This window comes from Denticeps clupeoides, chromosome 9 (assembly GCF_900700375.1).
Source record: "Denticeps clupeoides chromosome 9, fDenClu1.1, whole genome shotgun sequence".
NCBI lineage: Eukaryota > Metazoa > Chordata > Actinopteri > Clupeiformes > Denticipitidae > Denticeps > Denticeps clupeoides.
This window is the reverse complement of record NC_041715.1, coordinates 7,896,074-7,921,918: the sequence shown is the minus strand read 5'-3', so window position 1 is coordinate 7,921,918 and position 25,845 is coordinate 7,896,074. Positions and strand designations below refer to the sequence as shown.

Here is a 25,845-nt window from a genome sequence, read left to right as displayed (position 1 = left end):
GAAATCCTGCATTCCACAAGGTCCCCCTGTTCAAGAAAGCACATGTACAGGTTTGACACTGGACATCTAAATGATTGAGGGGAGGCCTGGTTGAAAGTGTTGTGGTCAAATGAGACCAAAATTGAGCTCTTTGGCATCAACTCAATTCGCCATGTTTGGAGCAGGAGGAATGCTGCCTATGGCTCCATGAACTCCATCCCCACCGTCAAAGGTTTGGCAGAGTACTTCTGCACCGCTTCAAAGGGAGGGTGGATGGGACCATGTAACTTCCAGTCTTGGGTGAGAGCCTCCTTCCCTCAGCCAGTGCAGTGAAAATGGCCTGGAGAGGATCTCCAAAGAAGAGTGGGATAAAAAAAAAACCTGAGATATGTGCACACCTTGTGGTCAACAAGAAAAATTTTATTCATGAAAATGTGAAATCTTTTATGACTATTTTGAAATGCATTTTCTATCACTGTTGAAATAAACCCTAACATTGATATTATAGACTGATTTCTTTGTTAGTGGGGCGATGCTCTCAGTCAATGAGCCCTGCCTCACTGCATTGTTCAGGAGTACTTTTTGGAAGCATATCACAAAGAAGGAGAAGAATAAGCCTTAAATATCAGTGGGATGTGCTGTGGAAAGCAAGTTGTTAAAGGTGTTTTTTTTTTTTTGGAAATGGGAGGAGCGTGAGGGTCGACAGGTCTTCCTCTTTCTGGATTATTTAAGTCTGCAAAAAACATTTAACAACATTTTGTTTCTTTCTTGTACTGATTTATGTATTTATGCATATCCTGTACAGTAGTGAACATGCAGTTAGTGCTGCACAGTTCAAAGGTAGTGCCATCAGAGTTCATATTCCTCAGCAGAATGTGTATCACATTTTAATGGTAAAATGTGAAACACATACAGTCAGTTTATGATAATGCAGCCATTTAAGGCTTGTCTGAGCTTTAATGGTGTTCTATTAACAAATCTCTGCTGGACAAAACCATCATTCCATTCAATTGCTGTTTATTTTTCTTCCACTCAGACCTTCGAAATTAATTTAAATTTACAGTACAGCTATCCCCTAAATCTCTCTGCGCCACGCTCAAGGCACCACATTGTGTTACGTAAGAAGAGCGCTTATATTTTAATCTGAAGGGTAATCAAAACTGTTCATGGTTGAGTTGTAAAACACATGTTATTGAACAATGACAATATCTACTGGAATAAAACCACTCAAGCTTGGCTTAGTATGCTCACAGCAATGCACCAGACGTTATTGAAAAATAATACCTTTTCATTCTTTCCTGTTGAGAGAGCACGCCATTCCAGAGGAAACATTTCATATTACCCAGCGCTCCTCAAGAGTATTTTACAAACTCGCTGTTATTTAAACAAATGTTACCCGACGCTTAATGAGCCACTTTCTTTTTAATCATCCCAGAACAAAGCTATCAATTAATGCTGAGAGCGGGGAGACCTGCGAGCTTTCCCCGCTTTGATATGATGCCACTGACTGGTAACATTTGAACTTTTCAGGAGGTGAAAAAAAAAAATGAAAATGGAATCGACAGTAGATGACAAATTACTCCTGTAAGCAATTCTGAGCGAAATTTGTTGACACAGCATTGGCTTCCGTAGTGCCGGTTTGCATGCTTTTTAAAGGAGGACTGTAACACGGCGCGTGGCGGATGAATAATTGACTGATCGCTGCATAATTCAGCATGGCGCATTGAAAGAATTCAAGGTCCAGAACGTTCCAGGCTTTTCTTCTTTATTAAAAATGAGGTTAAAGTTTCAATCAACCTTGGAAAAACGACACGTACAGCTTCATATTAACAAGTTCAGCCATTCTCCGGGTATGAAAGGTCCATGCATGGGGAGTAATGAGCTCACGGCTGACACGTCTACCAAGTTTGAGTGGCTTTCGAGCCAAAATTTACATCTCTTTATATTATTTAATTACACAAAACAGTATTAACTCATTTGTGTATTCATTTGCCTTTTTGGTAGCAGTTAACGATAAACTGCTGTTTGTTGTTTGATCCCCTCTTCTGCCCCAGCTGCCGAGGCTATGTCCACTGCACCCAGATGTTCCATATTAAGGCACCGCCGGAGCGGTACATGCTACAATAAATTCATTTGAGCATGAACGTGGAATGTAAGGACGAAATATCAAAGATGCATTAGCTGTGCCCATCGCCGTGCACTGTTGCACGGTTCAGAGTCCCCGTTGTCACCGACCTTTTATCTGTTTGGCTGGTGGCTGCTTATGTGTGTGAACACAATTTAAAAACAGCCTTGCCTTTGTCATACAAATTGGTTCAGATCATATGTTATATGTACTACACAAGAAATTGGCATTTTTCTATGTGAGCAACATTTCAAATTGCTGTAAATTAAATGCAAGAATGCTGTAAATAGATACCATTAACATTCATTTCACATCTAACTTACCAGTTCTTTTCAACAAGAGAGGAGAACATAATATGTCTGCATGCTGTAATTCCTTTAAAAAGGATATAGAACAGTGGCTGTCATACTTATTTATATCCCACTCGTCTCACACATTAACAATGTTGCTTTACGGTGTTTCAATCGTTTTTTTTCTCCCAGGAATCAAGCATGAAGAAAAGTCAGAACTGGCCTTGCTCTCTCTTAAAAAAAAAGATAGCAGACACTGGTGAAGGCAGTGATCTGATGAACAGAATGGGTAACAATAAAGAGGACTTTGAGATGAGCCCTTATATGGAGAAAAAATAAATTTACAATTTGACACCAGGTTAAATAATGAACTGTCAAAGGAGAACGCGGAGCCCCAAGAGATCATGCATCACCATTCGTCCTGTCCTAAAGCCATAAAGGTTAACTTCAAAACATGACACTATACCACACCAAAAGAAGAGCTCTTCTGTTATTGCCATTTATCTTATTTCATGTCCTTGTGAGCTTCAATAGGTAGGAAGAACTAACTGATGGCTCAGTATTCATTTCTGCGAACATCAGTGCTCTCTCCACATGGTTGACCTTATGTCCTCAATGGAAACTTTAAGAAAATTAATCATCATGTGTCTGTTTTCATTTATAAGAACAGTGTAAGTTATTTTGCCAAAAAATGACAAATTGTATTAAGAATTATAACGCCGAACCTATCTGCACATTGTCTCATTGGCTGGTATTGAAACAATCAATAATCATAGTAACCTAGCCACTGGGGATGCATGTGACAGTGTGTCCCAAGCCTGGGTTAATAGGTAGGTTTCCGTCAGGAAGGCACATGAGATGTGTGTGTGTGTGTGCGTGTGTGTGTGTGTGTGTGTGTGTGTGTGTACACATACACAATAGTCTTAGTTGTATGTAGGGTGTGACTTGTAACTTGTGACTGTGTAGTTTTTTACCCACTTGGCTACAACCCCCCTGATACACATTAATACAAATCAATATTCTGTGGAAAGGATATTTCACTTGTACGCTGAATGTAACACCATGAATGACAAGGTACAGAATAAAACTAAAACCTAATCACCTGAGGGTGATTAGGACCCAGAACACAGTGAGATGGTGCCACTTGGTTGGCCAGGGGCACAGTGTCCTCATGTTGAACATGTTGATTAAGCATTATCTCTGATAATAATTCATAAAATCAGTAGGGATGAGAATATTTTAAGGAACTTTACATACGACAAATGTGTCATTACAGGACAAATATGCTACATGGTGACATTTAATCATCTCCCAGAATGCTCGATTACTTTGTGTTGCATCTGTGGCAAGAACTTGTGGACAATGTACAAGGATAAATGTGTTAAAAGGATCTCTAATAATGGCAACATCTCATTAATATTTGAAAAAGAAAATTCTAAGCACACTTATTGATTAATTATTTTTTCATATGGCCCAGTAACACAAATTTACAGTGCTAAAAATTGAGTATTATGAGAATTCCCCCAGTTTATAACATTTTATAATCATGAATATTCATTGTGCAGTTACAAGACAAATGTTTACTAATAATTACTAATAATCTCTGTAAAGCAGGCACCTTGGCGGTTCGGGTTTTGAACCAGGATTACGGGTCCATTTCCTTACCCGCTAGGTCACCCCTGACCCTTCTTATTTGTATCGAAGTCGGATAGCGGTGTTGGGTTGCAATTTTAATACCGCCCGCATCACTGTATGACATTCATCAAATTTCTGAAAGTCATTTGAAATAGACAAAAAAAACAAGAATGGATTAAAAATATAAAAAAAAACGATCAAAGACATAGATGTTCGTGCCTTGTGTCTGTCTGCACTTTGTCTGGACATCTTTGAATCTGTAAGTGGGAAATCGGTATGGCTTGATTGAACAAAAGATAGACTTAATGTCATCTAATCAGAAAGACCATTATGTATTAGCGAAACTACAAAACAGAATTATCTGACAAGGGGCAGGCCACATTATCTAAATTAACATTTTGCAAGCGTGAACATGGAAGGCCACAGAGGGAAATGAAAGGCTACAGGACTCGGGCCTGCATTTAGACATTCTGCGGCAATTATTAATTTATGCTTGTCTGTGGCCTTAATGAAAATGAAAGCCAGGAAAAGAGAACAGGGAGGGATAATGTGCCGTGAAATTGAGTTTCATTTGTACAGGGGCCACCTTTTAACTTTTAGTTTCTTCGCAGGAAATGAAGCCGACCGGAGTTGGCGAGTGCTCGCCGGCGCTCACCTCCCCCCAGACCTGTCTGAGGGGAAAGTTTCTTGACCTTTTGCTGTATCGGTAAATATCCCGCCTTCCCTCCGGTGTGGTTCTTTAGAGGGGATTGTGTAATTGTTTTGTCGAATGCCATTTTCGCTGCATTTGTGGATTAAATGGATTTAAATAAAAATGTTGCTGCCGATAGCAGGGGTGCTGCCAGCATGTTGCATTTTAAGGAACTGGTCTTTTTGTGGATGGAAATTAGGGCATGGCCCCAAACGTGTGACTAATTTTACAGGGTTTTAGGAGTTAGGAGATAATTAAGAGTATGAATTTACAGCCATTTTATTGTTAATATACGCTTTTGGCAGCTGCCACTGGAGTAGAATTTTGGCCAAATAAGTGTCAGAGGTATGAACATCTCCACTTTTGGCTTTAGCACAGCATGTCAGACCTAATCTGTTGTAGCACATTCTGCAGAGGGAAGTGGTGAAATATGAAAGCTTTTAAATAACAAAAGCAGGTCAGAAAGCATGAATCCTTTTTAGTGATAGTAATGCAAAACATAAAACAATATAGGATCCAATAAAAGGTAAAAAAAAAGTGCACCATTCATCTTCCTCTAAAGTGCTGGTTCATACTTGTTATGTTAGGTACCTCACACATCCTTGTGTATGCCCCTGGTTGAGGCAGGTTTTTTCCGTGCTCTCCAGTTTCCTCCCACCAATCATTAAAATTACATTTTACATTTACAACATTTATCAGACGCCCTTGTCTTATACAATCAGTATATGTAGTGTGTGTGTGTGTGTGTGTGTATGTATGTATGTATGTATGTATATATATATATACATACATATATATATAATTTTTTTTATTTTACTGCTCTTATGATTCAGATAGCTAGATAGATACTGTTTTGTAGTATAGTATAGTCCAGTATATTGCATCTATACAGCACAAATCTTTCTTCATATAATATAATATAATATAATGTAAATCATTGTTCCTCTGTACAACCCCAATTTTTTTTTCCACTTCTCTTCTCCCAATCTTCGAAACACTTTCTTGTAACAACGGAGTCAATAAGGGTGAACAAAAACCTTTGCAAAGGAAGCTCTGATAAAGCACTATTCAAATGCTGTAATTGTTTAGTTTGTTATTATTTTGCTGGTTTTAATTGTTTTCTGCTGCTCTCACCCAACTTGTAATGTGGCTGATTCAGTGTTCAGTGCATAATCACCCTAAAACATTGATTTTGGATAGTATTCAATTTCACGTGTGAGTGGTTCAAGAATGCTTCAAAATGCTCATTCACAGCGAAACAGCTTCTGCGCTGCAGCGTGCGGCACAAAGAATGACCAGGTGGATCCAGTGATTTCTCTTTATTTTTTCCTCCCTCTCTTTCGCTCTCTCTCTCTCTCTCTTGTCTCTTTCTCCATCTCCATTAGGACAAAGGGCAGGATAGCTGCAGTTCGGGAAATGCATGCACAATGCATATGCACACAACACACTCACACAAACACACACAGAGAGAGAGAGAGAGAGAGAAGCTATTAACCTTCCTCCAGCTCATCAACTTTATTTTGCAATCTTCCCTCAGAACCATTAGAATACCCTGAAGAAATGACTTTCCAATTAAAGAGGATCTAGGAGAAGGAGGCCTTTTTATCTCTGACTCCAGGAGTTCTTTATTCCAATAATTTAAATTGGAATTGATTTTTCAATTTAGCCGCCGACTTGAACGGACACACAGCAGAGAGGAGAACCAAATAGAGTTGCAGTTGTGAAATATTTGTCATGCTGGCTAATAAAATTGCAGTGACCCAACACCTTAATGTTCTTCCGATGTTACCAGATCAGACAGTACATTTTTAAGGAGAAAAATGTGTGTGTGTATGTTTGTATGACTACAGGTTTTGCTTTGATATAGTGGGATAGAGTGACCTGGAGTCCAGTTGGCCCAGCCAGACATCACTAATGTAAATCAATGCTGTAACCTAAACTCAAACACCAATTAGACTTGATTAGAAACGTGACACGGAGGCTTTTTAAATTGTTTTATTAAAGTAAATAATGACATTCAGAGGTTGCTACTGTTGTGGAAAGGGATTTTGCTAAAATCATGCAATTGCATTATGCCAGAATCCTTAATGGTTTTATAATGATAGAATAAGGCTTTATAAGTGAATATGGTCCAATTTTCATATTTCAAATTGGAGATACACACGGGTGACAAATGAAACAAAAATGCTGAATATATTTGCACTGAAAGCCATTTGCCAGTTTTTTCCCCTTTCACCTTGGAAGGAAGCTACACTGCAAGTCAATACAAGGTGATTCGAACAAGTCTCTGATATCCTATGATGATTGGAGTGCTGTCTTCCAGAATGATCATGCCCTCATCGACAGGACATGGGCTTCACTGAATGGTTGATGAGAACGAAAATGATCTGATTTCTTTTAAAGCCAGTGATGTTTTTTGCAGGGTCTTAGCCTTCTTTATTATAAGAAATCAAAGCAAAGCAAAGGCACAAGGGCCAAAACATGAGCAGCAATACACGTGTTCTACCTGTAGTGACAGGGTGAGACAAATCAGATGAGAGACAAAGGAATAAGGGAAGGCAAGTATAAAGGGAACACCGATAACACACAAAATGGGAAGCACATGAGGGTAATCAGGGAAGACAAAGACAGTGATTTGGGGGACCTGTTAGGCCAGGCTCACCTGAACGTTCTACACCCTCACCTCGGCCGCCAGATTAGGGTATGGGAAATCGCGGGCACTGGTGTCCAGTAGAGCATTGTGGGAATAACTGGGAAATCCACTGACTTACATGTAATATGCACTAGATAGACACCCTGAATCCGACCAGACTTGGGTCTGCCCAGGGTCTGCCTGACAGACACAGTGTTTGAACCTGTGGCTTCATGGTCTTCTGGTTCTTTGGCAAGTGTGTTACCCATTAGGCTACTACCACCATGGAAATCATCTTGTAAGATTTGTTTCCTGTGTCTTTTAATTTCACACCAAATTCTATGTGCATGGGGAATAAGTGAATAAAGTCAGGAAGGAGCAGAACGACCCCAGCAGCTTCCCCTTCTGTTCCATTCAGATTCAGACTGGCTACTTAATAGTGAGCATTCGCTGTGTCCCGACCACAGATATCACTTTAACAGGGCCAGGTCCAAGGCCGCATTCTTCTCTCTCACATCTTATGGGAGTGTTGTAAGGAGAGGCCTGGCTTTTTCATTTTTATTTATATAATTGGGGACTGATGGCTCACTCTTTCGTTCTTGACAGCTGTGTTGGCTTGTTCTGCTCTCTCCTGAGTTCTTTAATATAGTTGTGCTGCAGGAATTGAGGGGAAGATTAATGGACACAAAGGACATGTGGCAGTTGTGAGGAGATGCAGGACAGAGCAGACCAGCAGCCATCTGTTCTCTCGCCTTTGCAGCTCTGTTTAATGGAGAAAGTAAGATCTCGGTGATGCCATGGTATTGCTAATAGTCCATTGTTCTTGACAGATGTGGGAAGCCATTGCTTTGTTGTTTATCTATATGTATGTCTGTATAGTTGTATTGTATATGTATGTGCATATAACCCTATAATCCTTTGTTTGTTTTTTGCCAAAAAAATTCTAATTAAAATTTAAATGCTAATAGTTTTGGCCATTTATGGTGAGTCTTTGGATGATTTTGCAACCCCTTCAATACATTACACTTGAGATCCTTAATGATTTCACAATAACGTTTTCTATATAATAAATTAATTTTAAAAAATGTTGCAAATACCCATTGTGTCATATATGGAAGCACCTCTAGGTGGAGCTGCCTTATAAGCATTTACAACAGCGTTAGATGGTAAGGTTAACCTGATGGCAAGGAAGGACGAATTTGAATCCAGATCCTGATGAAGGACTGTTCCTGTGTAAAATCACTGTACAGCGCCGGGAACTTTTAAATGATGCACAGTTGCCATATCTGCACAATATAAGCAGGCTTGTATTTGTTTTGCTTGTTTTTGCTGTTGTTTTTTTATATGTATTTTTCCTCATTAGAGTAGTTAAAAAAATAGTACTTTGCTCTTTTAAACTAAGCTGTCGAATTTATGCTTATGAGAAAATATTTTTACTTTACTAATGTACTGACAGCAGGTTTGTTTGGTTCATTCACATTATGGCAACGCTAAAATATTATGTGGGAGAGATTATTTACATTTTTTTTATTTAACCAGTTTTTGTTTCTCCAGTGTGTAAAGTAGCCTACTGGTGTGTATAATATATTCGTTTGTGTCAGTGCAAGTTTACTTTGTGTTTTTTAACTAATGCAACAATATAGGTCGAAAAGATTTTTTCACCCATTGAAACGCATTAAGTATGAAGTATTTTGGCGCTTTTTTTGGTGCTTTATTTTCACCTGAAGTACTCTTTATTTTGCCCCCTTGAGGTCTACAGAAGCCGTTATTTCCTACTGCAGTAAATGGAATGAATTGGAAAGCACATATTTCATATTTCTGGTTTAGACGTCACGGCCAACGTTCCACCTCCTGCCCACCAGAGGGAGCAAGATCAGACGGGGAGAAAGCGGCCCAGAAGCGGAAGTGAGGGGGGTCGGTGTCCAGTATAAAACTCAGGCGGCAAGGGGGGACGCTGTCCGCTCTTTGGCGAATTATATTCTCAGAGACGCTAGCCTTCTTTGTAGCACTTCCTGCCTTTTGACCACGACCTTTGCCTGCCCTCGACCTTGAGTTTGCCTGCCCCGTTTTGCAACGGCAATGATGCCCCAACCTTCCTGTCACCCATAGCCAAGCAACAGCGTCCACCTGTGCCACCCAAGACGCCCCCCCCCCCATCTGACCCACGCTCTCGGACCGTCCTCAAGCCAGCCTTCTTCCTGTTGTCCTCCGCCCGGTCCACCCCAGCTTCATGCCCTCGCCTCCTTCCCCGCTGCTCCACACGGCGCCGGAGTTCCCCTCCCGCCACGCTGCGGCGCGTCCTCTTTCCCACTCCCGTCCCCACTCACCTTCTGCCTCCCTCCCTCAGGACAAGCGCCTCCGGTCATCCCCCCCACGTTCTCCCCATGCAGCGACTTGTCCCCTAAACGTGTCTGCGAGTGCGTCCCCGAACTCGTGCGATGACATATTTATATAATGTGCTATTGATAAGATAAAAATCGACATTTTCATGACATATATTTAAAAATGTAATTTAAAGTGAAGTGATTGTCACATGTGATACACAGCAGCACAGCACACGATGCACACAGTGAAATTTGTCCTCTGCATTTAACCATCACCCTGAGTGAGCAGTGGGCAGCCATGACAGGCGCCCGGGGAGCAGTGTGTGGGGACGGTGCTTTTGCTCAGTGTCATAACAGCGTTTCTAATGTCTAAAATTAAGCAGCATCGCGGTTGGATACTTCAGATCACTGTCTGGGCCTTTCTGAAAGGAACAGAAAAGAACTTTCATCTCATGCAGGACGCAGGCTAGTAATAATCGGAGGGCAACAGGTTGAATATTGCTCATTATAATTTTTATTTATTTTTTTCAGTCCTCGGGAATATCCTGTTGTGTTAAACAACAAGCGGCGAGTCTCTGGCCGTGTCAGACATCCGTGCGGCGAAATGAAGTTTCCTTTCCGAGCGTCGATCTCGTAATTGAGTTCTCGGCGGGTTCTACGTGACGCGCGCGCACAAGCAGCCCCGGAGCCCCGGTTTCCGTTGTGCTGAAGAGGCGAGAGGTCTTCCTCTCACCTCTCCTCCTCATCCTCCTCATCCTCCTCCTCCCTTCTCTCTCTCTCCCCCCCTCCCCGGGACTCCTCGGCGGGCCTTCCGGTCACGAAAGGCGTTGGCTTTCAATTACTCCGAATACAAGGATCCTTTTGTAAAACACGGTAGATTAGCTTCGCGCTAATCTACCGAGGAGCCGACGAGAGGAGCCGAACGCTTCCGAGTCTCTCCGACGGGCCTGTTCATTAAAAAAAAAAAAAAAAAAAAAAAAAAAAGTGAAGTGATTGTCACATGTGATACACAGCAGCACAGCACACGGTGCACACAGAGAAATTTGTCCTCTGCATTTAACCCATCACCCTGAGTGAGCAGTGGGCAGCCATGACCGGCGCCCGGGGAGCAGTGTGTGGGGACGGTGCTTTGCTCAGTGGCACCACAGTGGCACCTTGGCGGATCAGGATTCGAACCGGCAACCTTCTGATTACGGGGCCGCTTCCTTAACCGCAAGGCCACCACTGCCCCACCACTGCCCCATTATTATTTATACGCGTTGCGGCCCTGCAGCCGTAACCGAACAGCACGTTTCCCCGCCCACCGGAGGGTCTTTTTTCCCGCCAGATTAAATGCCGCCGCGCCCCAGAGACGCCGTGTAGTAGCGCCATGCGCGTCGGTTCGCGAACCCTTGACGGGAGTACATGTTCGCTGCTCAACGCGGTGGGAAACTGACACACCTCGAGTTTCCATTCTCTCGTTCCTGGAGGGCAGCATATTGGAGGATCTAAACGCGTGACGTGGCCGCTGCTCGGGGTGGAGGCCTTGTAATAATGAAATACGTTTTTAAACATAGCGCACATTAATGGTGTGGCCTTGCATATAACTCACCAACACTGGGGCAATGGTGGATAAGGGGTTATGGAATCAGCAGCCCCGTAATCAGAAGGTTGCCGATTCGAATCCCGATCCGCCAAGGTGCCACTGAGGTGCCTCTGTGAGTCCCCACACACTGCTCCCCGGGCGCCTGTCATGGTTGCCCACTGCACACTGCTGATGGTTAAAAGCAGAGGACTCGGGCAGTGGTTAAGGAATCGGAAGGTTGTCGGTTCGAATGCCGGCCCGTCAAGGTGCCCCGCACACTGCTCACTAAGGTTGATGGACACAGGGGACACATTTCATTGTGTGCACCGTGTGCTGTGCTGCAGTGTTTAACAATGACTTTCACTTTCATCTTGTAAATTCTTACAATTTTCCTAGTGGAAACTCATAGTGTTTTGTCCAGAATATGTTTTATTTTTTAATAATTTAAAGTGATGACTTTGCTTTAACACTTCCATCACGACATAACCAGGGCAGTGGTGGCCTAGCGGTTAAGGAAGCGGCCCCGTAATCAGAAGGTTGCCGGTTCGAATCCCGATCCGCCAAGGTGCCACTGAGCAAAGCACTGTCCCCACACACTGCTCCCCGGGTGCCTGTCATGGCTGCCCACTGCTCACTCAGGGTGATGGGTTAAATGCAGAGGACACATTTCACTGTGTGCACCGTGTGCTGTGCTGCTGTGTATCACATGTGACAATCACTTCACTTTGAGATTTTTGTTTGTTCGCATCTCAAAGCTTTATAACGAAAGTCATTTGAACATTTTATGGTGAACCTGTGACCGGAAAACAAAACTAAGTGTCTGTAATGGTCACATTTTTAACAGCACAAAGACAAACGTATAAAAATCAACTTGTATAATATTTATTATGATGATTTATGATGATGATACCCCAGGAGTGCACTTGATACCACAGGAGGGGCGGTGGTGGCCTAGCGGGTAAGGAAATGGACCCGTAATCAGAAGGTTGCCGACTCGAACCCCCACACACTGCTCCCCGGGCGCCTTTCATGGCTGCCCACTGCTCACCATGGGTGATGGTTAAATACAGAAGACACAATCAACTGCCCTATGTGTAATTTGTATATTACACCCAATAATAATCTAATAAACTATATGACTAAACCTTTTTAAAAGGTGCTAAGCACTTTACACAAGGGATGTTGAGATCTTTAGTGATATTAATGCTTTAATAAGATTTGTATTCATTTCTAATCATTTTTACACATTTTTAATAAACTAGTACAGATAAATAAAGGATGTTGAGAAAGCTCATCATGTCATGCACTGACACCACTTGCAGGCTCACTCTACCCTGAAAGGGCGTCCCTCTCTGTCTCACCCCTTCCCAAGGTTTCTTCCTTTCTTTTTTTCTCTTTTCTGGAGTGTGTTTGTGTGGATTTTTTCCTTGTGTGCAGAAGGGGTCAAGTGTGGGGGGTGTCGACTGTAGGGCCTGTCAAAGCCCATTGAGACATACTGTATTGTTGTCTCATTGAGACATACTGTTGTTGTTGTTGTCATAAATGGGAGCACCACTAGAAGGCCTGACTGTGAACTGTGAGCAAACAAGCTTCATGCGTTCAGGGTAACCCGGGCATCAAGGAAGCATTTTTTGTCAAGCACGTGTTAGCATGCGTCTGTGCATCTTCAGTGTCCGCGAGACACCCACAATCCCGTGCGTGTGCACAAAGGTGGGACCTTCCCATAACTACACGGCTCTGAAATGTCAACAGAGAGTAGTGCAGGCCTCTCCGTACTACTAGCCAAGCCTTTACACAAGGGACACGTGAAGCGAAGTGAAAGTGATTGACACACCGCAGCACAGCCTCCAGTGAAATGGGGTCTCTGCATGTAACCCCTGAGGGGGCAGGGTTGTTCCCGACCGGGTCGTGGAACCCGTCCTGGTTAGTCCTGTTGTGTGAATGTGCTTGGAAACCTGCATTTCTCTTTTCTCTGTTTGATTTAACCCTTAATTCAGTTTTTTTTTACATTGCGGAACTATTTTCTGAGACTACATCCGCACAATAAAAATGTCAATTGTGGGATACCGGGAATTTGCATTGTGATAGTCTTTCTTCATAACATATCTTAAAAATTTGTCATTCATAATTGTCGTTATTCCCATAATTGTAATAAATGCTCCATGATTAGACTCTGCTCAGTGATATAAGTTACGACTATGTGCTGCTTTATGAGGCTGTAATTTCCAGCGTAGTATTAAAGTTCCTCTTTTTAAAAATATAAATATTAAGGGCCTACTAGCACATATATCAGGACTGGATATGAAATAGGGGTTTCTGGCTTTGGCTATGGTTTCTGTGTCTTAATTCACTGGGCCTGGATGTTACAGTCATGTTTTTTATATGATTTGGAAATCCTTTTGTGACATTACCGCTCGCGCGGACAGAAAAATCCCATTACAATTCCCACACCTCTTCTAAAGAGCACAGACAGAGGGTCTGCTCGAGCATGAAGCATCGCCGCGTAAATCCCGACTGACATGCAGGAAACACACTCGGTGGAAAAATGCGGCTGCCGCCACGCCGATCATGGCTTGACGGGCGACGCGCACGAGGCCGTCCTTAAATACACCAAATGATACGATTTTACAATGATTGCATATTCACTTCCCAGCCGGCTGCCTTTGTGCGTCTCCATTTGTCATTGACTATTGTGTCCAATTATATGATTAGCTTCGAACACTCCAGCTTTTTCGAGAGCTCTCGTGTGTTCCAATGCACTGAGTGATTCACAAAGTCATTACAACATGTATTCACACATATCAAATAACAAACAGATGGCCACTGTGCGCGCAGCCTGATTTGTTTTTCGACACATGCGTCGAGGAGAGAGAGAGAGAGAGAGAGAGAGGGGGGAGAGAGAGGGAGAGAGAGAGGGAGGTACTTTTCACTTTGCTTTGTTTGGTTGCTGGCTGTTTTATTCCCAGAGAGTAGCAGCTGGCTGACTCGGCTGCTTAAATCAGCTCAAATTAAAGACAATCTTGTTTTCATTCATTTTTAATTATTTTTTTTTTTTTTTATTCTTCCCTGCGACAAAAGTATTTGTTGTGAAGAGTCGAACATTACCGAGGAAGCTTCCGGATAATTCATCACGGGTCGGACAGGGGGGTGTAATTGTTGCGAGTGTCGGTCACCATCAGAGCCAGCCTTATTTACCCTGAAGTGCAACAGGTGGGCCGGACGTCTTTCACGCGGGGTCAAGTGACGCGGGGTTCCCTCTTCCCCAAACCGCTGTCACTCTGCTCATCTTGTGTCGCTTATCGCTCCGCACTGCAGTTAACCAGCTGTTTTCTAGAGGCGCGGACAAGGGTTTTCACTAACGCCACGCTGAGTTCATCTCAGGAGTACACGAGTTATTACCTGTTATTAACACTGTTATTACCTTCACTAGCATAAAAGAACTATAGCTTAATGCTATTGTGTATTAGACCGTTTGCTTACATGAACATTGATTGGAGTTTATACATTATAAAAAAAAAACGGAATGTGTTTAAGGAGGCGGCCCCGATATCAGAAGGTTGACGGCTCGAATCCCAATCCGCCAAGGTGCCACTGAACAAAGCACCGTCCCCACACACTGCTCCCCGGGCACCTGTCTCAGCTGCCCACTGCTCACCAAGGGTGATGGTGAAAAGCAGAGGACACATTTCATTGTGTCACCGTGACAATCACTTCACTTTCACATTTCACTTTCACTACTAGTGTAGGCTGGACAATATTGATTACATTTCAGATAATAACATTCATGTCAGACTACAATACATTCATTGTGACAATATTAATGGAATATTAATTGTCCAGAACTAAACATAAAACATGTTTAGGGGGAAAAAAAAGGAAGTTTTACTGACTTTTGCACAATATGACGGATGTCATGCGAAATGCCATTACCTGTTAGTCAGTTTGCCCAGCCCCGATACGTGCTGGCCTCGGCTTACAGTGTGCACTTTATGTGGCAATGGCCCTAATGACAATAATGAACACGGCATCAGATGCCAGTCTCTGGCTAACCCTCCCTTCTCTTCGCTGTGTGGCCGCCCCTGAGTAAAGGAGGAGATTCCCCTCTGACGAACCCCGTGAACGCTCCCTGTAATTAACCCCAGCTCCGGGGGCGCGTTTTTTTTGGCCTTCTGGAAGCGAACCGCTGAGCTATTCCCGTAGTCGCTCTGACCCTCGCGATCCTTCCCACTGTCATGTGCGAGTTGCTCGTAAATCCGAGCCTCCGCGCGCTGTTTTCCGGGGGCCAAGTCCAAATGTAGCCAAAATACCGATGTTAAGGTCGGAGGTGTGGTGCCCACATGAGCTCTTTCTATCATCTGCTGCAACCTAACAGGTCATTTCAATGTCTCCATGCGAGACAATAACACGGCAACTTCCGCCCAAATACCCTATTTTGTTCCGTCTCGAAGACACACCGGCCAGGAAAGGTTTCAAAAGACGGACTTGAATGCGCGCTGATGGTCTACAGTAGCCAGTCAAAAGGACGCCCCTATCAACACATCGCAGCTGCAGGAGAAATGAAGAGGGCCTCCCGTCCCCCGGCCCAGCACCGCCGGCGTCTGCACACCCTCCTTCACCTCCTATCCCTGCGCTGTCAATAATCCCGCGCACTTCCTGGAGCCGTATCATTCATCTCTTCCCCGCGCGGGCTTTAATGCTCCGCCTTTCATGCTTATCGCGCTCCTCTTGGTCCAAGTGCATTTCTTCTCATCATTGAACTCATTGTACCTGGGAGGCTGTTGTCGTGACACATCCTACTGTCGCCTTTGAATTATGATAATCCCCCAGCTGGCGTGTTGTAGCTGAACGATTTAATTTGTTATAGATCAGTTGTCGCGCTGTTATTAAGGCACCGGCGTCCTGGTGGTAGCTATAGGTAGTCTTGGTTAATGAACGGTCTTTCGGGGAAGAGATAAGTGGAGGTTTTACTTTGACGTGCTGCCACCTGCTGGTCAGGGCAACAAGTGTCTGGGCACGGCAGAGTTTAATGAGAGTCCTGTGTAACAGCGCCACCGACTGGACACACGGGGCCACGGAGCAGCTTCTTCATTGCAAGTTTTTCAGCACATACCTCTTTGGTTTGGTAAATGTTTTTGTTTCAGTTTAATTCAATTGTGTCGTTTCATTTCACTTAAAATGATAAGTTTATGCTTTATACAAAGAATTTTTTTTCATTGTTTAATTAAATTATTATTTTTTTTTATAACTTTATTAATCCCGAAGGAAATTGCTTCTCTGCTTTTGACCATCACCCTTGGTGAGCAGTGGGCAGCCATGACAGGCGCCCGGGGAGCACCTCAGTGGCACCTTGGCAGATCAGGATTCGAACCGGCAACCTTACGAGGCCACTTTCTTAACCGCTAGGCCACCGCTGCCCCACTGATCCTTTTATTGCTATTTGCATGAATGCACAACATGAATAAATAATGATCGATTGATAAGAATATTATGAAACAAATGTGAATTTTGCTTCCTAAACAAACAAAACCTAACATAGAAAGATAAAGCTTATTTTATTAATCAAGGAGAAGAAGTACATCATTAAAGTGCTTAGATTCTAAATACTTAACCTATTGTTTATATCATTTATTTATTTTTGATGCATTACTGATTCATGTCACACTAAAGTCTGATATATAGGATCATTAATGGTATAAATGGGAGAGATCTGTTGCTAATTGTTATATGAAATGCGCTGAAAATCTCACCATTGAACAGACAGTAAAAGCATCTTTCTTTTAGTACAAGTAGTGTGCTTAAGACAAGAATTTGGCAAATCCAAATCCTCCACGCACGTTTAAAGTGGACTTACCATTTAGAAATGGGATCAAGATGCTGAATACAAAGTCACATCTTCTGTGCACCAGGCACAGTCCTTGTGAAGTTCGTCAGTGTGGCTGCATAATTAAACACTGTAAAAGGGCCATAACTCTTGCGTCCATATGGTGCATTCTGTCCCCCCTGTCCCACGCTTATGAATACTAAGTCTTGCCCTTGTCCCGGGGCGCTCAGATCATGGCGCTGGTGAGGTTGCTGAGGGAGCGAGCGCTGCCCCCCGTGTGGCGGCTCTTCCTGCGGACGCTGCGCAGGTAGTTCCTGTAGAGGATGACGCTGATGACCCGGTCCTGGAACTGCTTGGAGACAATGTAGTAGAGGATGATGTCCAGCACTGTGCTGAGGTTCATGAGGAAGGTGGTGAAGGCCCCCCAGGGGCTGTAGTCCCCGCCGCTCCGGTCCAGCAGGAGGAAGACGAAGCAGACGTGGAAAGGCACGAAGCACACCAGCACCTGCACGATCAGCGTCACGATGATGCGGATGGACTTCTGCTTCACCTTGGGCTTGAGCTTGGACGTGCGTCCGTGGATCAGGTTGTCCACAATGACGACATAGCAGCCCACCATGATGAACATGGGCACCAGGAAGAAGAAGATGAGGCGGGTGAAGTTGATGGCGTTGTCTGGCTGGAGGTGGATGATGTCGCGCATCTTCAGGCAGGTGGTGTAGCCGCTGGCGCGGTCGGGGTCGTTGTCGGTGAAGAGGAGCGGCGCGGTGCAGCCCAGGCTCATGACCCAGATGCCGGCGCAGGAGACCAGGGCCTTGCGGACGCTCTTCAGCTCCTTGCTGTGTCGCGGCTGCACAATGGCCACGTAACGGTCGGCACTGATGAGGGCGAAGATCCAGAGAGCCATGCAGGGGTAGAAGACCGTCAAAGCCGCGCTGACTCGGCAGAACACATCACCAAACGGCCAGTAGTCCCAAGAGTAGTAGACCATACGAAAGGGCAGGAGCAGGATAAAGATGAGGTCCACTATGGCCACGTTGATCATGTGAACCGTCACAGAATTCCTACTCTTGGTGGTCAACGCAAAGACCCAAAGGGCGGTGACGTTCACAACCAACCCGATGGTGAAAATGAAGCCATAGAAGACCAGGCCGGCCAGTCGGTACTCCACTGGGGCCAGGACCGCCGACATGCTCTCCAGAGAGACGTTCATGATGGCCGTGCCGCACTGCAACAAGCAAAAGCAAAAGTTAGGACATCTGAAGCTGTGAAAAGGGGAAGTCAAAAACATCAGATGGCTTTGCCTCCTATTTTACTCTCATCTCAAGTGCCCTCTAACTCAAAAAAACCCCCCTACATTTCAAACTACAGTCTTGGTCTATGGTCTGTCCAGCTTTCAGATTCATGACATGATAAAAATGAACACAAAGGAAGTTTGAAGAGCTATTTGAATCTGGAAGGAAGTATGTTGGTGAATTAAAAAAGGAAGGCGGCTGCTGCGATGTAGAAGTGAGAGATCAGCGTGCGGCTCTTTGACCCGGTGGCTGGAAAACCCCGAGACCCCTGACTGTAAATGAGTCGTCAGCCTCTCCCCGGGTCCCAGTCACCGCCTCCTTTCCGACGTCTGAGATCGTACCTCGTACAAAAATACCGAATAGGATAGAATTAAATTAGGCAGTTCAATTCCCGAACTTGTAGACAGCATCACACCGTCTACAAGGATCGAAGGGCTCACAAAGCGACTCTTTCAGAAATACAGTCCAGATCAAGAACTTTTTTTTTTAGTTTCCTTACCTCTGTTGCATTTAAAGCACCATCGCCTAACATCGTGGTCTCGTCACATGGAACGGGCCGGGTGAAGACGGAGACGCATGCCGTGCTGAGCAGCCATCACGATGATCAAGAAGCCGTTCAGTCGGCGAAAGGAAGGCTCGTGGAGCTATTCTGGGCTGCCTCTTTCTTTTCTTTTTTTTTATCCCTTTCTGCTCAAGATATGAATCGTTTTTTTTTTTGTTTTTTTTTCTTTCGTGAGAACCGCTACCACTTCCTGCGTCGCCTCCAGTTAGCTGGTTAGTGGTGGAACAAATGCTTTACCTTGCAATTAAACCCCCGTAGAAAGAAAATAATGAGCGATTAGAAGTTGGAGTGTGCTCGTCGGCGGAGAGCTGACAGGTTTGGGTTCTGGTTATTGATTGGAAAAATAGGGTTTGTCACACTACATTAGTTCTCCTGGGAGTACGGTACAGCAGGTGGCAACAGAAGGCATCTGGCGTTGCTGAGTTTTAATTAAAAACAGGATGTGGCAGTTGCTATAAACAGGAACTAGAATATTTTTTAATGAACGTTTCATGCTAATACTTAGATACTCCACTGTCAAAACACAGCGTGGCAGACCACAACAGGCAGGCTGGCTTTCAAATGTTATCTCTAGCTAGGCCGTTCCCTAAATAAGTAATAATAATAATAATAATAATAAGTGTATTTTTATATGTAGTGTACGTGTGGAAGGGAAATGGCACAGGAGAAAAACATGTCTTATATTCTCCATTGCTGTGGTTTTGCTCCCACGGTGGAGAGTTCCTTCACACCCACAGACACACACACCCAGGAACCATGCTCATTCAGTAACTTGCATTAAGGATGACGTATTGCACACTGTTGACAACAGTTTCTTTTTGCATATAACATATTGTCATCACACTTCATATTTAATCACAAAATGAATGACATAAAGGCCGTTGTTTTAATCTTCAAAAGTACGTTACATTGCATTTTTTTTTATATTCTTTTTGCAATTAACTACTGATAACACAAAATTCCTATCACACAAAATTCCTAAAATGGTACAATAAAAAAAACAGTAATAACAATAATGTTAAACTACTAACTAAACATGTTTATACCTACTATTAAGTACAATGCCAATCATTTAACTTGTGAACAGAATGAAACAGGAGGGTTGGGTCTGCAGCCGTGGTTCTCAAAACATTCCTTCTTTGTGGAGGTTTGGTTGAGCATCTAGGCACGTTTCTGTAAGTTGTTCTGTTCTCTTTCATATAGCACAGCTGTAAAATTGTTTTAGAGCCGATCTAGAACCCACCCAAGCTGTGCATAACTCCATAACCCATGAAAAGTCAGTTTTACATTTGAAATGCTAAAATCCTTTACAACTCTCTGGCGATAACAGATGGCTCTGTGATTTTATATCACACACAAATAGCAGCAGTTTATTGAAAAGTCTCTCGGGATTTGTTTTGCTATAGGTCCAGTTCATAGTGCTTTACTCCATCACTTGGTCAAAAAAGAAAGAAAAATACAGTAATATCAGTAATATACTACTTACTAAACATGGCATAACGGGTAAATAAAACAGACGAAATGCCCGAAACGCCAAGGTGCCACTGTGGTCCTAATGCATCTCATGAGCTTCTCCAAGACTGCCCTCTTGAGGCAACAATATGTAACGTCTAAACTCTTTTTGAAGAAAGCTAGGACATCTAAACCCTGAAGCAGTTTTATAAAAAAAGCCATTAATTAGGTTTATCACTGTGAAAAGCTGAATTATTGTCAGCTCTATAGGACCCTTTTTTTTTTTACTAAACTAGTCTAATCAGTGTTGGATTGTCTGGTTGTTTCTCTGACTTCGTTTGCTTTAAGAAAGAAAAGCATGTCTTTCTACTTCAGGAAACAGCGTGGCGAGAAGAACCACCTCCCGCTTTCAATGACATCTGTGAAACGATGCAGCCTGAAGTCCAACGCTAGATGGCAATGGCTGCAAAGAATCAGGAGCAGAGTGGCAAATATTGGGGCTGCAAGGACTCTTTCGTTAAATGTTTCACCTACACGGAAGCTTCACCTCTGAAATGCTACTGAATGCATAACACAAGTGATGCATGCTTGCCTGATATGCCAGAGGACACACAGTATTTCATAGCTGCTAATAAAATATACAGAACATTGAGAAGATCTACATGGTTGCAGATGTGTATGTAGAAAAATTAGCAGTAACATTTTTAGTCATCAATGCTGAACTTTGTGAAAAATGGCAATTTTGAAGAAAAAAAATCTATAATGAAAAGGTCATTTGCTCTTTTCCATTTTTAAAACTATGAAATCTTCTGCAGTCTCTGTTTCAGCCTTGTTATCTGGGAACCACTCCTGTGTCACAGCTCCTGTGTCTTAGTCCAGAGTCCCGTCAGAGCTTTCTGCTGCTGAAATGGACCTTGTTGCCGTCTGTGATGTCGCGGGACGATTCCTCGCGGGACGTCCGCGCAGCGCTGGAGAAGGACATGCTCACCTGCTTCCGCAGGATCTTCATCACTTTCTTCTTGTAGCCCTTGCAGGCAAAGAAGTAGACGAAGGGGTCCAGGCAGGTGTTGAGGTTCATCAGACACACGGTGCAGTGCAGGGAGATCTGGAAAGAGTGGAGCTCGGAGCAGTCCGGCTCGTAGGCCAGCTTGCGGATCATGTACTGCAGGATGTCTATGTGGTAGGGGCTGTAGCAGACCAGGAACACCATGATGACGCAGCAGATCACCCCGATGGCCTTGCGGTTGCGGCCCGACTTCTCCGTCAGGTGGTTGGTCCGGGCCAAGAGGCGCAGCTTCAAGCAGAGCACGGAGTAGCACACCAGGATGGTCACCACGGGAATGCCGTACCCCATCAACACGGCGCCAAGCAGCATGAAGGGCAGGTTGGGCACCTGCTCAAAGTTGGGGTACTCCATGCAGGTGGTGTGGCCCGCCTCCTCCCTGGTCATGGGCATGGAGAGCAGCGGCAGCGTCTGGGCCATCACCAGCAGCCAGACGCCAACGCAGATGTACTTCACAGTACTGACCTTCCGGAAGCGGGCGTAGCGCAGCGGCAGCACCACGGCAATGAAGCGGTCCGCGCTGAGGCAGGTCATGAAGTTGACCCCGGCGTAGGTGTTGAGGTAGAAGAGCAGCGCCGTAGCCTTGCACAGGCCCTCGCCCATTTTCCAGTCAAAGCCCATGCCGTAATACACCATGCGCATGGGCAGGCTGAGTGCAAACAGGATGTCGGACACCACCAGGTTGGCCGAGTACAGCGTGGTGGAGTTCAACTTCTTCAGGTTGGGCTTGATGACGTGCAAAGCCAGAGCATTCCCGGTAAGGCCCACGGTGAAGACGAACACGTAGAACAAAGGCATGAGCACTTTAGCGGAGCCCCGGTGGTCGTACAGGTTGCTGCAGTTCATGCTGGACTTCATGTTGCTTCCATTCAAATCTGTCATCTTCTGGTCACCTGGTCAGTCAGGCTGTATCTACAACACAATATGTGACACGGTGTGATCATTTATGAGTTACTAGAAAAACCCGTGTTTGCTCCAATGAATGGGTTTTGCAAAATGGGCGTAACCCAGGACTAGTTTTAGTTAATGACCACTGTGTAAAATAAAAGAATAAAATAAAATGAAACATATTCACTTATATTTACATATAAGAATAATTATTCATTTATATGTTAGTGGTAAAATATCACTGTCCCGGAGCTTGGCTTCAACAGCAGCAATTTTCTGCACATTTTCACACCTCTGTCAAAAACGAGATGAACCGTGCACTTTAACTTAGTTATATTGGGAAGCTGATGGGTCGTGATGCATGTACTTCAGCACCTCTTATTATGCATACAGACCTTACAAATCAGTTTTGACTTTAATTACTTGTTACTTACTTACTACATCTAATCACACGAGGGTTGTGATAATTGGGTCCAAATCCTGGACTTTAAAAAAAAAAAAGGAATTCATTTCTTGACATTACAAACAAATCTAAAATAACACTTACCTGCCCAGCAAGGTTTTACCCGTCCAAAATTTCCAGTTCTTGAATGAGACTTTCCGTTAGCATTGCACAGTTGATGGTCCTCCGAGACAAAGTGCAGCATGGGCCATGTGCAAATTTCAGAAATGAGGCACAGCAGAAAGAAGAGGTGTGATTCCTATCCTGCTTTGTCACCATGGTAACTGAGTTTGTTTCCTGTATCGAGAGCGTCTCTTCTTCTTTTTTTCCTTCTAAATCTTATCTTTCTGACTGTTTCGGTCAGCGGTGAAACGCCACGTTAATGTGCATATCTTGAACCCATCAGGTTTATTTTTTCCCAACGTCTGTCGCAGAAAATAAAATCATGCAGACCAAGTTTCTTATGCTCATGTTTGTTTGTGACACCCTTTCACACATTTTTAAGGGCTACAGGTCAAAGAATTAACCAGAACCACAAACATTCATCAGAACGAGAGTGGTGGTTTATAGATGTGCTGGCATCAGCTTGAACATGTGTGGGGCCTTTTATCTCTTTTTTTCAAGAAGAAGGAGAAGAAAAACAGGAACTAGCTAGTAAGTACCATCACATGGCCAGGCTGAAAACACAGTGACATCTGTAATAGTGATGTAGTAAAAAAAAAAGGCCTCAGTGTTTTTGTGTACAAGTTTGGGAGGATGTGGCGAACAGTCCTTATCACAAGTTGTATCTTCAGCATGTGTCATATAGCACAGATAACTTATATTGTAATAAGATATTGTCCATTGTATTCTTTAACGAGAAATATTTATGATGTGGACATGATTATGTTAGCAGAATCCATGATAACTAATTTTATGTAGTATGCTCTTCTTTACCGATCAACATTTTTCAAGTTTATTTCAAGGAGATTAGTAGTTTAGTAGTTCATGCAATGTACAGATGTGTGTAGGCGTGCCAGAAAGACAGCGAGAGAGGAAAGAGGAGAGAGTGCAGGTCAAGGGTGTTTTGTGCTAAACTGAACTACCATAATTTTGTTATGTTAAAATATTTAATTTTGTTTTGTTACATTTTCAACCCATCTTATGTCATATTTAGCCTTCTTTTCATTCTAATGTGGCTGGTATGGTTATGAAAATGCCATCTGTGCACTCACTTTCAAACATCACTCATCTTCTAATGAGGCCAAGAACAGATGTCTTAAAGATCTGACATTATGCGACTTTAGAAAAAAGTTTGGTCATTATGGTGTCGGGATGTTTTCCAGGCCCTTGATGTCCAATGGAAATGCTGCGCTTTCATCTTCGATTAGAGACATGGAAGTAGTCTAGTGGCTAACACACCCTCCTATGAACCAGAAGAGCCAGGTTCAAATCCCACCTACTACCATTGTGTCCCTGAGTGTCTCCTGGGGGGGACTGTCCCTGTAACTACTGATTGTAAGTCGCTCTGGATAAGGGCGTCTGGTAAATGCCAGAAATGTAAACGTAATTGGGATGTGCCTTTTCTGAAATGAGTAGATGTACACTTTTAGCATGAATTAGAGCGGTGACCGCAGGCCAGGGAGTGACAAGTGAAAGAAGTGAAAATGAAGTTATTGTCATTGTGAAACACTGCAGCACAGCACCAGGTGACACAACAAAATTTGTCCTCTGCTTTTAACCATCATCCTTGGTGAGCACTGGGCAGCCATGACAGGCGCCTTAGGATCAGTATGTGCGGACGGTGCTTTGCTCAGTGGCACCTCAGTGGCACCCTGGTGGTGGCAAACCTCTGATTACGGGGCCGCTTCCTTAACCGCTAGGCCACCACTGCCCCAAACTCACGGCCAACGTGGGGCTCGAACCCACGACCATGAGATTAAGAGTCTAATGCGCTACCGGCTGAGCTAGCCGGGCACTTAAAGCAGGATTATCTGTCAGAAGTGGGATTCGAACCCACGCCTCCAGGACCCACGCGACCTGAACACAGCACCTGACTAAAGTTAGGTGCCCCGATACTTCTGGTTCCTGAAAACTAATCTAATGCTGGAAGTGAACACTTTGCCACAAAGTGGTGGCACACATCCGCTTTGAACTGGTCCAGTTGGAGACTGAATCTGAAGGTGGAATCTACAAGACTCCATCCCCCAGGTCTAATTATTGCACCTTCCAGAATGTATGTTAACTGCTATTGTGGCGTTCTGTGTGACTGCAGTGCTTTCGGTGAAACTGGGGGTGGGGGGGACACCTGCGATTTAACAGGGATTTCATGAAGAGAACTCCGTCTGAGGAAGTGAACTTTAAACAGTTTCCTGGGCGTGCAGAGGACCAAGAGCATAAAAAACAACAACAGAATTCTTCACCGTATTCTGCTGTGGCATCTAGCTTGTACAGCTTTGCTGATGTGACATATTTCAGCATGGCAAATTAGAAATAGAGGTCTGTAAGTGTATCGGAACGAATTTCTCTCCTGTTGGAAAAATTGTTGCGTTATCAGCCAGGCGCTGCATAAGGTCTACAAATGTCTGAAGTGCATCTTGTTGAGGGATGTAAATAGTTATTCTCAATGCAGAAATGACACAATGAAATATACATTCAGGCTGAATGATTGCTAAATAATTATTCCGAGCAGGAAACTAAAACCGGATTATGTCTGTCCTTGCAAATGTAAAGAGTAAAACTGAGTCAGGTCAGCAGCCACATGTCACTCACTGGCTTTGTCTATGGAGGTCTGAGCACAGCCAATCAATCATGACAGTTATCAAAGGTAGATACTCATCTGTCATCTGTCATTCCACCACCAGGCCCACGGGGACTGCCACCTGGGTCTACATCGAGTATGAACATCCGGAGACCATCTTGGGCTGCTGCGAAGCCTTTGTACCTTGACTGACAATGCTTCGTGCCGACTGCCTCCCCTGTTTCTTCTCCTTGATTTGCCCTTGACTGTCGCCGACTGATCGCCGCTGCAGGCAGGCCTTCTGCTCCTGGCTATGACATCATCATTATTAAAAAAATCCTTTCGATAATTGATGAATAAAGA

The 25,845-nt window shown here is 43.9% G+C and overlaps 2 protein-coding genes across 5 annotated transcripts; both read right to left on the bottom strand.

The window, feature by feature from the left end:
• Positions 1-254: 254 nt before the first annotated feature.
• gpr18 (G protein-coupled receptor 18) lies at positions 255-19,326 on the bottom strand. 4 transcript variants are annotated; one of them, XR_003750783.1, is made up of 2 exons: positions 17,092-18,845; positions 255-330 (listed from the first exon to the last, which is right to left on the bottom strand). XR_003750783.1 is itself a non-coding variant. In XM_028991372.1 (2 exons), the coding sequence occupies exon 2, from the start codon at positions 18,350-18,352 to the stop codon at positions 17,288-17,290; it is 1,065 nt and encodes a 354-aa protein (XP_028847205.1). In that variant the 5' UTR covers positions 18,353-18,697; positions 18,856-19,326; the 3' UTR covers positions 16,776-17,287. The 4 variants fall into 4 exon arrangements, 3 of the variants coding, with proteins under 3 accessions (XP_028847205.1, XP_028847206.1, XP_028847207.1); XM_028991372.1 differs by lacking the exon at positions 255-330 and adding an exon at positions 18,856-19,326 and having other exon boundaries at positions 16,776-18,697; XM_028991373.1 differs by lacking the exon at positions 255-330 and adding an exon at positions 18,856-19,326 and having other exon boundaries at positions 16,776-18,289.
• A 474-nt stretch (positions 19,327-19,800) lies between these two features.
• On the bottom strand, positions 19,801-24,466 carry gpr183a (G protein-coupled receptor 183a). The gene is made up of 2 exons (XM_028992324.1): positions 22,869-24,466; positions 19,801-22,345 (listed from the first exon to the last, which is right to left on the bottom strand). The coding sequence occupies exon 2, from the start codon at positions 22,313-22,315 to the stop codon at positions 21,257-21,259; it is 1,059 nt and encodes a 352-aa protein (XP_028848157.1). The 5' UTR covers positions 22,316-22,345; positions 22,869-24,466; the 3' UTR covers positions 19,801-21,256.
• Positions 24,467-25,845: the final 1,379 nt, after the last annotated feature.

Bases quoted from the DNA above. Each gene is read 5' to 3' on its own strand.
- gpr18 (XM_028991372.1), bottom strand. From the start codon at position 18,352: ATGTTTTTGACTTCCCCTTTTCACAGCTTCAGATGTCCTAACTTTTGC.
- gpr183a (XM_028992324.1), bottom strand. From the start codon at position 22,315: ATGACAGATTTGAATGGAAGCAACATGAAGTCCAGCATGAACTGCAGC.